Source organism: Aquarana catesbeiana, linkage group LG06, assembly GCF_042186555.1.
Source record: "Aquarana catesbeiana isolate 2022-GZ linkage group LG06, ASM4218655v1, whole genome shotgun sequence".
NCBI lineage: Eukaryota > Metazoa > Chordata > Amphibia > Anura > Ranidae > Aquarana > Aquarana catesbeiana.
The window spans coordinates 23,424,710-23,441,958 of NC_133329.1; the positions used below are offsets into that span (position 1 = coordinate 23,424,710).

At 44.3% G+C, this 17,249-nt stretch overlaps 1 protein-coding gene across 1 annotated transcript in view; it reads left to right on the forward strand.

The window, feature by feature from the left end:
* Positions 1-17,249, forward strand: part of LOC141147915 (uncharacterized) — a 55,340-nt gene that overhangs the window by 10,007 nt on the left and 28,084 nt on the right. The window contains exons 7-11 of the mRNA XM_073635073.1: positions 14-136; positions 1,840-2,021; positions 6,298-6,319; positions 7,660-7,689; positions 10,870-10,887. Coding sequence (XP_073491174.1) covers positions 14-136; positions 1,840-2,021; positions 6,298-6,319; positions 7,660-7,689; positions 10,870-10,887 — 375 coding nt within the window. The remainder of the gene's footprint in view (positions 1-13; positions 137-1,839; positions 2,022-6,297; positions 6,320-7,659; positions 7,690-10,869; positions 10,888-17,249) is intronic.

Sequence of the window (17,249 nt, forward strand, 5' to 3'; positions counted from 1 at the left end):
TTTTTCTCTACAGGTTTATTTTTTGTGGTTCTCCTGGTATTGTACAATGAAAGCTTCCCACGAAGATGTGTTCAATGAAATTTCATTTCTTAGTTATGGAGATTTTATTGATATGGGAGATATTGATAATTATAAGGTAAGAATCGTAGAAGCATATACAGTATAGTATTAGTGAAGGTAACATTATTTTGACGGTGATGGAACATTTTTATATACTGGGCTGAATTTCAGTTATACTGTATACTGTTGACTGCTTTAGAGGTTATAACCCAAGAAAAAAAAATTAAAGAAGAATTCCAGGTCTGGACATTTTATACCTAGTTATGTTGTTTCTAACTTGAACTACGTATATTCCATACCTGTGGTATGCCTCCAGAAGCAGGAAATCACCGTAATAGACAACACTACTACACTACCACTCCAACTCTCTCAATTTGCATTTGGGTCCCATACCGAGTGGCATTGTGAACACAGGAGGGTGGCAGCTTGGCATGTGTGCCATTTATTGAATGCTTTGCATTTTCTAAATGAATACAAATAGGGCGTACACACGGTCGGACTTTGTTCGGACATTCCGACAACTAAATCCTAGGATTTTTTCCGACGGATGTTGGCTCAAACTTGTTTTGTCTACACACGGTCGCACAAAGTTGTCGGAAAATCCGATCGTTCTAAACGCGGTGACGTAAAACACGTACGTCGGGACTATAAACGGGGCAGTGGCCAATAGCTTTCATCTCTTTATTTATTCTGAGCATGCGTGGCACTTTGTCCGTCGGATTTGTGTACACACGATCGGAATTTCCGACAACGGATTTTGTTGTCGGAAAATTTTATCTCCTGCTCTCCAACTTTGTGTGTCGGAAAATCCGATGGAAAATGTCCGATGGAGCCCACACACGGTCGGAATTTCCGACAACACGCTCCGATCGGACATTGTCCATCGGAAAATCCAACCGTGTGTACGGGGCAAAAGTGTTCTCTGATTGGATGAGGTGGAGAGTCAGAGCAGTGACACCATGGATGAAAAGCATTCTCTGAAATGTGCTTGTGCTGAACAGTCGACTCCCTGTGTTTAGTAAGCAGCAGTGCAGCCTCTAAGAACTGGACCTGGAATCTGGAAGATAACTGTAGTAGAGGCATAGTAGCAGTGTCAACTACAGTATTTTCCAGCTTCTAGAGGGATCCCACAGATATGTTATATAAAATAGGGTTACACCAATACCACTTTTTTAAGACCAAGTACAAGTACCAATACCTTTTTCAAGTACTGTTGAATCGTGGACTGTGTCAGTATTTTTTATTTGTATTTTTTTACAATTTTATTTTTTACAATTTATTTTTTTGTATTATTTTTTACAATTTTTAGGATTTTTTTTGTATTATTTGTATTATTTTTTTTACAATTTATATCTGTGGATAGCGTCAGTGTGTTTTTTATTTTATTTTGTATTATTTTCACAATTTTACCTTTTCAATATTTGTTTATTATAATTATTTTTTTTATTATTTATATTATTTATTTATTTTATTTATTTATTTATTTATATTATTTATTTAACAGACCCCTGGCATCTCCCTTTTGAGACAGGGAAAGGGGCTGAGGACAGAAATTCCTCAGTCCCTTTCTCTGTAGCCTTAGTTGTACTGAAGATGAATGGAGAGGAGACAGAGGGTCCTTTTCATTCATTAACTGAAGCATCGTAAACATAGTTTTAGTAAATGTGTGTTTCAATAACTTATAGCAGAGGGTATGGGCCCATTAACACATTCATCCTTTTATAACTATTGTGGGTTTAATTCAAATAATATAATTTATTTTTTAATTATTTTTGGCAGCTATGGCACTCATTTGAATTGCTTTTGTCTAAGCCTCTTAATCCATCTGTGCGCCTCCTGAAAATCCATCTAAATATCACGGACGAATATACTGAAGTGTTTAGTGTGCCAACTTCCTTATCATATTTACTGATCACAAGAGATGCAAAAGCGATGCTAAACTTTACTGATCCGAACGGTAAGTTGATGGTTGTAAAATGACAACAAGAATTTCTGAATGTTTATATTGCATTATTTCTATCAATCTTAAGAACATAGATCCAATGTCTTCCATATCTACAAAAAAGGTCTTTGCTTCCACCTGTCATGGGAAGTGTCTTGTGAGTCAGCGGGTTTCATGCACTACCACATTATTTAGATAATCAGATTTTTTCAAATCTAGTAGAGGGGAATTCTTTTCTACTTGGTTCACCAGAAACTTGAGGTGTGAGCAATGCATTGGCAGACCTGGTTCCAGTTCATTCTAAGGGTCTTTGATGACAGGCTTTGGGCTTGTGTTGATGGATTCACTTTGACTTCAGTCATAAATGCTTCAGAGAGTATAGAATACATTGAATGGTGAATTTGACTCGCAGTCGACATTCTTCTGACCTGCATTTGTCCTGCTTCATAGGTCTGTATGGGGATGCTAAACCAATTTGAAACAAACAAAAGTCCATTCACACAGATCCTTATAGACTCCTGGAAATGTCCCTTTGCTGCTATAGTAACTTAGTAAACTTGCTGCTATAGTAAACTTTACACTTTGCTCTACTTGTGTTTGTGTGAAAAACTTCCCACAGTCTATACATTTCCTGCAAGTTGGGTGAGTACCATAGTCATCACTCTACTATCATGGTTCACCAAGGAACTCTTTCCTGTTTTCACTTGTTAGCTTTCAGCTTTAGTACAAAATCCAGCAGGGAGATGAATGATTGAGAGGTTGAGTTACATAGTTACATAGTTGGTGCGGTTGAAAAAAGTCCATCCAGTTAAACCTGTGATGTGTGCGTGTGTGTGTGTGTGTATATCCCTCTATGTTGTGGTCATTAAGGTGCCACTGTAATAGTTTTTTGAAACTATTGATGCTCCCTGCTGATACCACTGCTTGTGGAAGAGAATTCCACATGCCTACTGCTCTGACAGTAAAGAACCCTCTACGCTGTTTAAGGTTAAACTGCTTCTCTTCCAGTTTTAGTGAATGGCTGTAGCAATCCCCCTGAGGAAGACACATGATTCCCTGTGTCGACATACGTTGGGGAGGGGACAGGATGGCTTAGGCAGAAGCAGGAGAGTTTTTTTGAACACCTGTTGTGTTAATACGAATAGACCTACGGCTCCCACCGGGATATACAGTGGGGACGGACAGTATTCAGACCCCCTTAAATTTTTCACTCTTTGTTATATTGCAGCCATTTGCTAAAATCATTTAAGTTAATTCTTTTCCTCATTAATGTACACACAGCACCCCATATTGACAGAAACCCACAGAATTGTTGACATTTTTGCAGATTTATTAAAAAAGAAAAACTGAAATATCACATTGTCCTAAGTATTCAGACCCTTTGCTCAGTATTTAGTAGAAGCACCCTTTTGATCTAATACAGCCATGAGTCTTTTTGGGAAAGATGCAACAAGTTTGTCACACCTGGATTTGGGGATCCTTTGCCATTCCTCCTTGCAGATCCTCTCCAGTTCTGTCAGGTTGGATGGTAAACGTTGGTGGACGGCCATTTTTAGGTCTCTCCAGAGATGCTCAATTGGGTTTAAGTCAGGGCTCTGGCTGGACCATTCAAGAACAGTCACAGAGTTGTTGTGAAGCCACTCCTTCGTTATTTTAGCTGTGTGCTTAGGGTCATTGTCTTGTTGGAAGGGAAACCTTCAGCCCGCTCTGAGGTCCTGAGCACTCTGGAGAAGGTTTTCGTCCAGGATATCCCTGTACTTGGCCACATTCATCTTTCCCTCGATTACAACCAGTCGTCCTGTCCCTGCATCTAAAAAACACCACTACAGCATGATGCTTCCACCACCATGCTTCACTGTATTGGACAGGTGATGAGCAGTGCCTGGTTTTCTCCACACATACCGCTTAGAATTAAGGCCAAAAAGTTCTATCTTGGTCTCATCAGATCAGAGAATTTTATTTCTCACCATCTTGGAGTCCTTCAGGTGTTTTTTAGCAAACTCCATGTGGGCTTTCATGTGTCTTGCACTGAGGAGAGGCTTCCGTTGGGCCACTCTGCCATAAAGCTCCGACTGGTGGAGGGCTGCAGTGATGGTTGACTTTCTACAACTTTCTCCCATCTCCCGACTGCATCTCTGTAGCTCAGCCACAGTGATCTATGGGGTTTTTCTTTACCACCAAGGCTCTTCTCCCCCGATAGCTCAGTTTGGCCGGACGGCCAGCTCTAGGAAGGGTTCTGGTCGTCCCAAACGTCTTCCATTTAAGGATTATGGAGGACACTGTGCTCTTAGGAACCTTAAGCGCAGCAGAAATTTTTTGTAACCTTGGCCAGATCTGTGCCTTGCCACAATTCTGTCTCTGAGCTCTTCAGGCAGTTCCTTTGACCTCATGATTCTCATTTGCTCTGACATACACTGTGAGCTGTAAGGTCTTAGATAGACAGGTGTGTGGCTTTCCTAATCAAGTCCAATCAGTATAATCAAACACAGCTGTACTCAAATGAAGGTGTAGAACCACCTCAAGGATGATCATTAGAAATGGACAGCACCTGAGTTAAATATATGAGTGTCACAGCAAAGGGTCTGAATACTTAGGACCATGTGATATTTCAGTTTTCCTTTTTTAATAAATCTGCAAAAATGTCAACAATTCTGTGTTTTTCTGTCAATATGGGGTGCTGTGTGTACATTAATGAGGAAAAAAAATGAACTTAACTGGCTGCAATATAACAAAGAGTGAAAAATTTAAGGGGGTCCGAATACTTTCCGCCCCCACTGTATGTCACTAATTTGCATAAAAATGTCCCTCAGTGAATTTCTAAGACAATATGTACAGTATCTCACAAAAGTGAGTACACCCCTCACATTTTTGAAAATATTTTATTCTATCTTCATGTGACAACACTTAAGAAATGACACTTTGCTTCAATGTAAAGTAGTGAGTGTACAGCTTGTATAACAGTGTAAATTTGCTGTCCCCTCAAAATAACTCAACACACAGCCATTAATGTCTAAACCGCTGGAAACAAAAGTGAGTACACCCCTAATTGAAAATGTTGAATTTGGGCCCAAAGAGACCTTGCACTCCTCCACCTTTCAGTTGAGGATGCTCCACAGATGCTCAATAGGGTTTAGGTCTGGAGGCATGCTTAACAAGTCCATCACCTTTACCCTCAGCTTCTTTAGCAAGGCAGTGGTCATCTTGGAGGTGTAATTTGGGTCGTTATCATGTTGGAATATTGCCCTGTGGCCCAGTCTCTGAATGGAGGGGATCATGCTCTGCTTCAGTATGTCACAGTACATGTTGGCATTCATAGTTTCCTCAATGAACTGTAGCTCCCCATTGCTGGCAACCATTTTGAACTACCACTGACCAGTATGAGAGACTGAGAGCGATAACACCAAATTTAATACACCTACTCCCCATTCACACCTAAGACCTTGTAACACTAATGAATCACATGACACCAGGGAGGGAAAATGGCTAATTGGGCCCAATTTGGACATTTTCACTTTTGTTGCCAGCGGTTTAGACATTAATGGCTGTGTTGAGTTATTTTGAGGGGACAGCAAATTTACACTGTTATACAAGCTGTACACTCACTACTTGTAGCAAAGTGTCACTTCTTCAGTGTTGTCATATGAAAAGATATAATAATATATTTACAAAAATGTGAGGGGTGTACTCACTTTTGTGAGATACTGTATATCTAAAATGTGCTTACAGTGTTGCCGGATTGGCTTAACCACTTCCCACTCGGCCTATAGCAGAATGACTCCCGGTCGGTGGTTCCGTTATCCTGACTGGACGTCATATGACGTCTTTCAGGATAACAAGCCACCGCACGCCCGTGGGGGCACGCAGCGCAGTGATCGGTGGTGCTGTGTGTCAGGCTGACAGAGGCTCTTTACCATGTGATCAGCTGTGTCCAATCACAGCTGATCACTGTGTAAACAGGTAAAGCCATGTATCGGCTTTTCCTCTATCGCATCTGACAGACGCGAGTAAAGGAGAGCCGATTGGCTGCTTTCCTGACAGGGGGTGTCTGCGCTTATTGATTATCAGCGAAGCCCCCCCAAGGATGCCCACCCAGGACCACCAGGGATGCCCACCTTTGATGACCACCAGGTATGCCAACCATGACCACCAGGGTTGCCAATCAGTGCATATAAATGATGCCAATCAGTGCACATAAATTATGCCAATTAGTACCCATCACTAATGCCTGCCAGTGCCTCTTTATCAGTGCCACACATCAATGTCCATCAGTGCCACCTATCAGTGCTGCCCATCAGTGCCACCCATAAGTACCCATCAGTGCAGCCTTCCAGTGCCCATCAGTGTCACCTATCAGTGCCACCTATGAGTGCCTATCAGTGCCATCTATCAATGCCCATTAGTGCTGCATATCAGTGCTGCCTATCAGTGCCCATCGGTGCTGCACATTAGTGCGCATCATCAGTGTCCATCAGTGCCACCTGATTGGTATCACCTCATCAGTGCTGCCTTATCAGTACCCGTCAGTGCAGCCTCATCAGTGGCCATCACTGAAGGAGAAAACTTACTTATTTACAAAATTTTATAACAGAAACAAAGAAAACCTTTTTTTTTCTAAATTTTCAGTCTTCTTTTTATTTGTTCGGCAAAAAAGAAATACCTCAGTGGTGATTAAATATCACCAAAAGAAAGCTCTATTTGTGGGAAAAAATGAAATGTGTTTGGGTACAGTGTAGCATGACTGAAATTTTCATTTAAAAAGTAACAGCGCTAAAAGCTGAAAATTGGCCTGGGCAGGAAGGGGGAAATGTAGGTACCTCCTTGCCTTCAGTAGACCCAGGGGGGCGCTACATACAATTTTTTGGGATCAGACTTTTGCATTTTTAACAATTATTTTAAACTTCTAACTGAAATTGTTCAAGCAGAACAGATTTTGCTGCCGTTCCTTCTGGAATGTGTTATGTTGGAATGGAATACTAGGATTTTTATTACAGCTTACTGTACCTGTAAAATCCTTTTCTTGGAGTACATCACGGGACACAGAGCAGCCAAAGTAATTACTATGTGGGTTATAGGCCACCTATAGGTGAATGGACGCTGGCAACCAAAAGACAGGAAGTTCCCCTCAATATAACCCCTCTTTCACAGGAAGCACATCAGTTTTGTAGCAAAGCAATGTATATCCCAATAAGAGAGGAGGGACCTCTGTGTCCTGTGATGTACTCCAAGAAAAGGATTTTACAGGTAAGCTGTAATAAAAATCACATTTTCTTTTTTTTTACAAACAAAGGTTTTATTGTTGTCATATAGGTTGAATAAAAACATATCCATAGGTACAGTACATATCATCACATGGAATACATTTGTGTACATACAGGTCCAGACAATACAGTGAACAAGCACAACATGCAGCAAAATTTCGCATACAGGTAGCATGTGGACTAGGTTAATACATTCCGCGTAAGTGTCTAGTAGTATACCTTTTACAGTTACCTATCTTAGGATATGAGATCCTCACCAGTACGTTAGTCAGAGGTCCATGGGGCCCAGACTTTTTAATATTTCCACTAACAGCCTCTGTTCAAATATGTAATTCTATACATGGGCAGTGCAGCTTTGATCAGTGCCTTCCAGGAGGAGATGGAGGGGGGGTCTGGTAGAATCCATTTAAGGAGGATTTCTTTTTTAGCATAAAATAATAGGTATGCAATTAGTAGTTTTAAGTGGTGTGGTCTTTGCTCGTCATCGTGAACTCCCAGTAATGCCATCTCAGGTGACATTGGGAGTGTCAGTTGCAGTCTGGAATTAACTTCCCTAAAGACCTTCGTCCAGTAAGTGGAAATGACAGGACAGTCTCAGAACATGTGGAAGAAGGTTCCTATATGTGCTTTACATCTGGGACACTCGGGGTCTTTGTCTGGGTACATCCTGTGAAGTCTTTGGAGCGTATAATATACCCTATGCAAAAATTTTACCTGTATTAACTTATCTCTAGAGGAGATGACTAATTTGGGGCCATACTCCAGGCAGTCCTCCCATCCTTCCCTATCTAGTGAGGGTATGTCACTGTGCCATGTTTCCCACAAACGGGACTCATTGCCCAGTAACGCGCTATACAGAGTAGAAAGAGGCTTGGTTAGATCACCCGGAGCCAACAGTTCCTCTATAGGATCAGCTTTGAGTGTGATCGGCCGGGGGAATTGGGCTCCAGTGGCATGTTTGAGTTGTAGGTATCTGAATGCCATCCAGGTTGGTAAATTATATTTAACCTTCAGATCCACAAACTTCAATAGGGTACCCTGGGGCATAATGTGGTCCAGTGTCGTGATGCCAAACCTGGCCCACAACTGTAGATCCGGAATGCAACGAAGTTGTGATAGGGTGGGATTGCCCCACAACGGTTGCGCCGGAGACCGCTGATCCGGCCGCAAAAAGCGCCGCCGGGCAACGGTCCACACCCGCCATGTTACCCTGGTTGGTCCCGGTGTTGTCCCTTATGCCCTGGGACCCCTGTATGGAAAGCTGTGGAGCCCAGCAAGGGAGCCCAAGCAGTTTGTCTCCAGGCATACCGCCGCATTGGATCTATCCCCTTGGTACCACCACTGGACTGTCACTAGTACCGCCGCCCAGTAATAAACTTGAAAATTGGGTAGGGCTAACCCACCTAAGTGAGCAGGTAGCCAGAGCGTGGATCTGGCCAACCGCGGTACCGCCCCATTCCATATAAAGGAACCTATGCATTTGTTTATCTCTTTGAAGAAGCTGACTGGTATCCATATCGGGCAGTTTCGGAATAGATAATTAAGTTTGGGTAATATGATCATTTTTAGTAGGTTTATGCGGCCTATCAAATTTAGTGGCAAATTTGACCATGTTGAACACTTGGATCTAAGGGTCGACAAAACAGGCATCAGATTTTTCCCCAAGAAGTCCGAGTGATGTTTCGTCACCTGAACCCCCAAATAACGAAATTCTTCAACCCAGCGGAGAGGAGTGGAGGCCGCCCCACGGATGGCTCCCTCATCTAGGGGGAAAAGTATTGACTTGGCCCAGTTAATCCTTATACCAAAGTAACCTCCAAACGTGTCAAAAATATGTAGGGCAGCCAAGAGAGAGGGGCCCGCGTCATTAAGGTATAATAATGCGTCGTCCACGTACAGGGACAGCCGCTCTTCCAGCTTACCCAGCCGCAAGCCCAGCACATCTGGAGTATTCCTGACCAAAGTGGCCAGGGGCTCCAGGGCCAAGGCAAAGAGGCCCGGGGAGAGCGGGCAACCCTGTCTCGTGCCACGGAAAAGGACGAATGGCTCTGACAGACAGTTGTTCGTGCGAACCTGTGCCCTTGGTGCCCGATATAGGAGCTGGATACCATGTATAAATTTAGGGCCGAAGCCAAACCGACGCAAGACCTCCCACAGATAGGTCCATTCGACAGAGTCGAATGCCTTTTCAGCGTCTAATGAGGCGATTACCCTAGTGCCTTGATTGTCATGTGTTATGGATGTGTTAAGAAAGAGCCATTTAGTGCGTGATATCTTGGATATAAATTCTCCTCTAACCCAGGCCTTAAAAGAATCCCAAAGTACTGAGGGAGGGGCTGAGTCAGTATTCTCAGTCCAGTAGTTACATATGGATGCTGTAAAAGGTTCCTGGAGCTTCTCCTCTGCTGCCCAGTAGCTAGAAAGTCGCCATAGGTGGGACCCAGAGGGAACACTAATGCCGAGTACACACGAGTGGACTTTACGGCAGACTTTGCCCGGCGGACGGGATTTCGTCAGACAATTCGATCGTGTGTGGGCTCCAGCGGACTTTGTTTTCTCAAAAGTTGGACGGACTTAGATTTGAAACATGTTTTAAATCTATCCATCGAACTAGAGTCCGGTCAAAAAGTCCGCTTGTCTGTATGCTAGTTCGACGGACAAAAAGCCACGCTAGGGCAGCTATTGGCTACTGGCTATGAACTTCCTTGTTTTAGTCCGGTCGTACGTCATCACGTATGAATTCGACGGACTTTGGTGGATTGTGTGTAGGCAAGTCTGTTCATTCGGAAAGTCTGTCATAAAGTCCGTCGGGCAAAGTCTGCCGTAAAGTCCGCTCGTGTGTACACGGCATTAGTGTTAAAGAAAGACACAGGGGAGCGTGGTCAGAGATCCCTCTGGGAAGCATACAGACATCCTGGACACATTGTAGGGCCGAGCTAGATCCAAAGGCCAGGTCAATTCTAGATAGTGTTTTATATTCCCTTTCTTTCGGGTGCGTGTGTCTCCACACATCCATAAGGGCGAACGTGTCCGCCCACTGCCGGAGGTGAGGAGAGTCACGAGTTGATGCACACATCCTATCCACAGCAGCGCATGGGACCATATTAAAATCGCCCATCAAAAGTACCAAGCCGGTGTCCATCTGGACTACCTCCTGCATAATGTCATGAAGGATTTGGACCGATGCCGGCTGGGGAAGATACAACCCAACCAGTACAATATCCCTATCATAAATGTTTGCGTGTACTATGACATACCTGCCCTCCTTATCTGTCTTTATAGTCATGGGTCTAAAGGGTAGGGATTTCAGAACCAGGATGCTGACCCCACGAGCATATGTAGAATAAGTGGTGTGATAGTTTAATCCCACCCATGGTCTTTTCAAGGAGATTGTCTTATGGCCCTGAAGGTGGGTCTCTTGTAAAATGCAAATGTCAGGATTATGTTTCTGTAGAAAGCGGAACACCAGGGATCGTTTAAGCGCTGAGTTTAGGCCCCTAACATTCCAAGAAAATACTGTAATTGGAGCCATGTGAGGTATATGGGAGAAATCAGTGTAGGGGTAGAAGGCTCGCGGGGCAGCATCCTGGCGCCATGCATGAGAAACACTATAGCACATATGACACTGTACCAAATTACCTTAAGTATAGACATCACAAAACACCTGAGGTGACAATAAAACACCTTTTACATTCCCAACCCTTTCCCTAACCCTCCCCCTCCCCGCATCCCAAACCCCAACCTAGGAATGCTTAGAACCCCAAACATTATACACCCAATGCTAGGGGGCGTGTACCAGTATATGCCCCCTATAGTATACACTGAGGGGGGAGTGACCCCGCATATCTGGGAGAGGCTCCACCGCCAGTGCAGGAGAGGAGCAACACAGTTATTAGGTTTCATCTCCATCTGTCAAATGCGCACCAAGAGATAATAAAACTCAAACCCTTTATGCATTTAAACATGAGAGGGGGGGGGATAGCAGACGATTAGACCTCAAGTGAAAAACAATCCCATCCCCTTGAATAACAGTCCTTTTAATCAGGACCGAGGATAAACCTTCTGCATTAATATTTCACAGTCTTCACAGAAGTACAGGGCTACAGTACCTTTTACCTGACACTAGAATCCGCCAGTGAGTCAGAAGTTAGTGTGAAGGAAGTCTTTCCAGTTTGGGCACTTTTCAGCAGGAGGAATGAGACTCTGTGCAGGGGAAAAAAATAAGGAGGGGGGAACCCGCCCAACATATAAGGCAAACCCTGCAGCAGGAAACAGCATTTTGGCATAAGCCATGAAATCCGGAGCACTTAATGGTGAACAGAAACCTGAGTGTGCACAACTGCACATAATCACCTGGTCTGTCCAGGGGCACTTTCTTCAAACGTTGCAAACAAGTAGGTCAGGCACAACAGGTGCAACAGAAGTAGAAGGCAACCTCACACCTGGAGGATGATCTCCCCAAGATATCCGCCCCAAGGTCCTCCCGTCAGGTAGTTTATGAACAGAAGAGGGGGGCAGTAATACTGAGGTAAGAGGTTTTTAAATGTGAGGAGACCAGCAGCCATCAGCGGTGCGGGGGGAGGGATTCTAGCCAGGCAGAAGCATCTCTGGGAGAAGAAAAAAACCTAGTGGTTTCACCATCTTGAACCCGCAGTCTTGCCGGGAACAAGATACTATACTTAATGCCCTTTACTCGCAAAGCAGCTTTTACTTGGTCAAAAGAGCGCCTCATTTTTTGCGTTTCCACTGAGTAGTCTGGCAAAATCAAATGTTTGCTGTTTTGATATGCCAGTTCCCCCTGTACTCTGGAATTTGAGTATAAAAGTGCACGGTGGGGCTTCGAGTGGGCCCGGTTTAGGGGGGATGCGGTGCACACGTTCCACTGCATAGAAGGGTGAAAATTGTGCCAGAGACAGGAGGGTTTTTAGTAGATTTTCCGCAAGCTCAGTCGGGTGTGAACCCTCTAGACCATCCGCCATGCCGACAATGCGGAGGTTGTTTCTCCGATTGCGATTTTCGGCATCTTCTGCTTTGTATTCAAGAGCTTTAATTTTAGTGTTCAGCATTTGCAGGTCAGTGGTATGGCCCTCCACCGTGTATTCTACGTGACTTATGCGCTGTTCTGCTGTATGGATTCTGGAGCGCATTTTGTCCATGTCCTGCCTGATTAACCCCACATCAAGCTGCACAGAATCTACTTTAGTGGTTAGGGAGGTGACAGAGGCATGACAATTTGTAATGGCAGCCAGGACCTCTGCAAGACTGGTTACATGCAGCGAGGGCTGATCCTGGCTCTCTGCCTGGGACGCCATGATCGTGGCTGGGCGCCTTCTAGACCCCACGCGGTCCCTGCGGACCGAGACGGATTCCTCCGGTACAGGAGGGAAAGTATACTTCTTACCCCGTCCTTTCGATGTCCGGGATGAGTAGCGTCTCATGGAGATGTCCACTGCCTCTGTGGGTGTACTCCGGCCGTCAGGAGGAGGGAGGAAAGCTTCAGATGCTGGCGGAGCTCACTCAGCAGAGATTGCAGGCAGCCTGGAGGCCCCTCCAGGATGGGGGGATAGCAAATACAGTCAGGGAGGCTGGGAGAACTCACCAGGGCCACAGCCGGGTGTAGCAAGATGGGCGCCGCTCCGGGAGGTAGGCCGGCACCACAGCCTGTCCCCAGGTAGATACAGGGCGTGGATGCACAGTAATTGTGGCCTCAGGTAGTCCAGAGGTGGTTCCAGAGTAGGATCAGTCTCTGTGTAGCCAGGGAGGCCCGGAAAGCTGGCCCTGGCCGCCACCGGGTGAAGCAAGATGGCCGCTGCTCCGGAGACTAGGCCGAAGCCTGGCCCTTTCCTAGGGACAGCACTAAACTGGACAGACACGCCGCAGTGGCCTCGGATGGCGATCAAATTCGCTGACAGGCTCCAGGGGCAGCAGGGAAAGCAGGATAAGTCCCCAGGTGCAGTGGATGGTAGCAGATGGGCAAGATGCACGCAGGATGGTCGGAAAGGAGTATTGGGCAGTGAAGCTCTCACAGTCTGTGCCCTACTCCATTGCTCTCCAGGCCACTCCCCAATCCTATTTGCTTTATCATACATCACGGGACACAGAGCAGCCATAGTAATTACTATGTGGGATGTCCCAAAGCAACGTGGTTGACATCAACCTGGTAAAAAACCCTGTAGATGTATAAACAAAAGACCAAATAGTGATCTTGAACATCTGGGTCACTGACACCCAATGATGGGTGGCCCAAAATACTCCCACACCTGGTAGAGAATCTCTCCCCAGTAAAAATGTTTTTTTTTCTTTGCCATTTAAACCATAGGCATCATTGATAAACTAGCAGATCCACTGCTAAATATTCGACCTGGATGCTGCCTGCCCTTCCTGGGCTCTTCTGGCAGCACAACCGGGATTCCTGACTTGTGCTGACAACTCAAGTATACTGTGAGTGTCTGAACTACCTCTAGAGTAGGTAGCGATCTTTCTCCTGCCGACTGTGGATTAGGTGAAAAATAAAAGGCAAGACACTGTCCTGATTCAAGTGAAAACTGGAAACCACTTTAGGCAATAAAAATGGATGAGGACGCAACATTACCTTATGATGCGAGACCAAGAGTGGCTCCTTACATGAAGAGCCGCCAACTCTGACACTCCACTTCGTGAAGTGATAGCAAACTAAGAAACCACCTTCTGAGATAAATAGGACCAACAGAATCTCTTGATTTGTTCAAAAAAAGGACAGTCAAATGAATTCAAGTCCCAAGGACACAAAAAAATGGCCTGACAGGCGGGACTGTCCAAGTTACATGCTGTATGAGGGTTGAAACAAGGAGTGAGTATAATGGCCCCTGGAAAAAAATGGATAGGGACGAACTCTGACCCTTAAGGCCAAACTCCTTTCTACTGACTGGAGAAAGAAAACAGAAAATCTCCCACCCACATATTTCTGTGGGTGCCATTTCCTGGCTTCACGCCAGGCAAAAAAATATTTTCAAGTCCTGTAATTGAAGTTCCCCAAAGCTGGCTTCCAGGGGCTCAACAGTGCTAAGATACAGGACCATCAAGTCCTGCTGGACCAGGAGTGTCCAAGAAGTAACCCACGCATGATCTGTTATGCCTGTGTACCAATTTGTAAAAGGAGTATGGGAGCTAGACAATTGGACTTTAGAGGCACACGAGTAGTTAGACTATAAAGGATAAAAATAGTTTTATTTTATTAAGTTTAAATTACAAAATTGAAGATAAATACTATAGTTGTTACATTATCCATATAAGGTATTATATATTTGATATTTCCTACCCTACATGCAATTTGAAACCCCACTTATTTATACAAATAATTAAACATTCAAACAGTGAGAAATAGAGAACAAATTCCCAAAACAGGGTTGCAATTTATGAATGTAGGAAGACCAACAAGGAGAGGGGCGCCTCTGAATATATATCATAAACACATTTTATTAAAACAGCAATATCCACTCACATAAAAGTTGGAGAAGTTGCATTCAGGTCTGTTGGCTGAGCTTGAAGAGATGCAGTAGAACTACAGGTCACAGCGGTTCCTGCAGGGCATATGAAGTCCAGAGAGGAAGGATGAGCTGGTGCAGCCAGATGCAATCTCTTGCAGTTATCAGTCCAACGCATATCCTTCTGTATAATCCTGGTGGTGTCCTGGATGTCAGGATAAGTGTTCCAAGTAGGAAAAAACAGGGGAGGGGGGGACGCCAGAGCAACCGTTCGGCCGCGCTGCCGCTCACCACTATGTACTGAGAGCCTCTAAGTTGGAACACGGCCAGCCGTGTGGAGAATCACAACGAGGCTTGGGGAGCAAACAGAGCGTGGCGCCCGGTGATCAGTACATAGTGGTGAGCGGCAGCGTGGCCGAACAGTTGCTCTGGCGTCCCCCCTCCCCTGTTTTTTTCCTACTTGGAACCCTTATCCTGACATCCAGGACACCACCAGGATTATACAGCAGGATATGCGTTGGACTGATAACTGCAAGAGATTGCATCTGGCTGCACCAGCTCATCCTTCCTCTCTGGACTTCATATGCCCTGCAGGAACCACTGTGACCTGTAGTTCTACTGCATCTCTTCAGGCTCAGCCAACAGACCTGAATGCAACTTCTCCAACTTTTATGTGAGTGGATATTGCTGTTTTAATAAAATGTGTTTATGATATATATTCAGAGGCGCCCCTCTCCTTGTTGTTGTTCTAGCTTGCTGGATCCCGCTTTTGGCTCCTTCGGTGGCTGCCCTGACTGACCTTCATTTATATACTCCCAACATATATGCATGAACATTTACATGCATCTTTCCCGTCTATTTTAAGTTTATGGACTAATCGTTTTTTTATTGAAGGTAATTGTGCTTTGCGCCTTTTTACTTGTCTTATGAATGTAGGAAGGAGAGTTGTGGGTTGAATTGCAGATTTGGGTAGGTTTTCTCTTAGTTGCTCGACATGTTGCGCATCTAAATAATGCTTCTTCAGGAGCTAAGGATAGTTCTGCTGAATATATATGTAATATACATCGATAAGTACATATACAATATAGACACAAAACATATTTTAAGATATAATACCAAACATTTAATGGGAGATAAAGTATGTTCCGACCGAATATAATGATCACATGGAAAAACCCCATAAACGAAATGGTCACCCGGGGGCAGACGGTAAAGCCAAGTAACTGGGGAAGCTATTATAAAGTATATATGGTGTATACATACATCTGATGTTTGATTATTTGTATAAATAAGTGGGGTTTCAAATTGCATGTAGAGTAGGAAATATTAAATATATAATACCTTATATGGATAATGTAACAACTATAGTATTTATCTTCAATTTTGTAATTTAAACTTAATAAAATAAAACTATTTTTATCCTTTATAGTCTAACTACTCGTGTGCCTCTAAAGTCCAATTTTCTAGCTCCTATACTCCATTTATATGTTATAGGGACGTTGGCACACCATTTTAGCAGTACCTACAGTGTCACCCTGTTTTTAGGTACATACCCACTTGGGACTTCTTTAAATGTGTACCAATTTGGTCAACACTAAAATCAGTGTTCAACCTTACGGATTCTTCGCAAAGGATGTGACAGAATCCAAAACAGGAAAAAAAAAAAACATCTAATAAGGGAGAACCAAACCTTAAGGTGTTACTGGTACATGTACCCTTTTTGACAGTGGGTCTCTTGTCCCGGACACACCTGTCCCAAACTGTTGCAGAATTTGGAATCTAGAAGATTCCCCTGCAGAGTTCCCCTAGCCACTATCCTAGGCATACTGTCCAAAAAATTACAAGCTATTGGACAGTATTCTCCCCTGTGGAGACCAAGCCCATTGAACTGTAGCCAGCCTCAAGTCAACTTAGAGAGACTAAAAAAGAAGAATATCAAGCACCAATTTTCGCTCTGTATTCCCCAGAAGCAGAGCCTTCCAGCAATGCAAGGCCTAGATCTTCAAGTTCCAGACCGAGAATGAACCTCTACCAAGGCATGAAGTAGGGCTGTATGTAGAGAACGTGCTTTGACCCAAACACAGCTTCCTCCTATAGAAATATATCGAAGGAACCCCTGGAATTGACTGCTTCTTGAGCAAAGATTATTGAGGTGTCTTCAGCAAGCCCAGTACTGGGGCTAAATGCTGTGAGAACCCTCTAGAGCTGTGGTCAACCCAAAGGGAAGATTTCAAAAGAAAAAAAATGGCTTTCCACTGCTATTACAGAAAACTTTGATGAGCCTGTAATCAAAGTGCCCCATGAAAATGTGCGCTTACAGACGATTATGAAAAAACCCCCTGGGCCCTGAAATCTACCTCTTGCAGAGAGGTCATCACTGAACAGTCTAGCCTATCTGAAAAACAGAAGGATGTCCAGCGGCTTGAGCTCTTAATATTGACCTCATGTCCCTGTTTGGCTTTGGAACTGCTACCATTTAATTGTCTAACGATAATGAGCCCATAACTTCTGCTCCAAGAGCAAGTG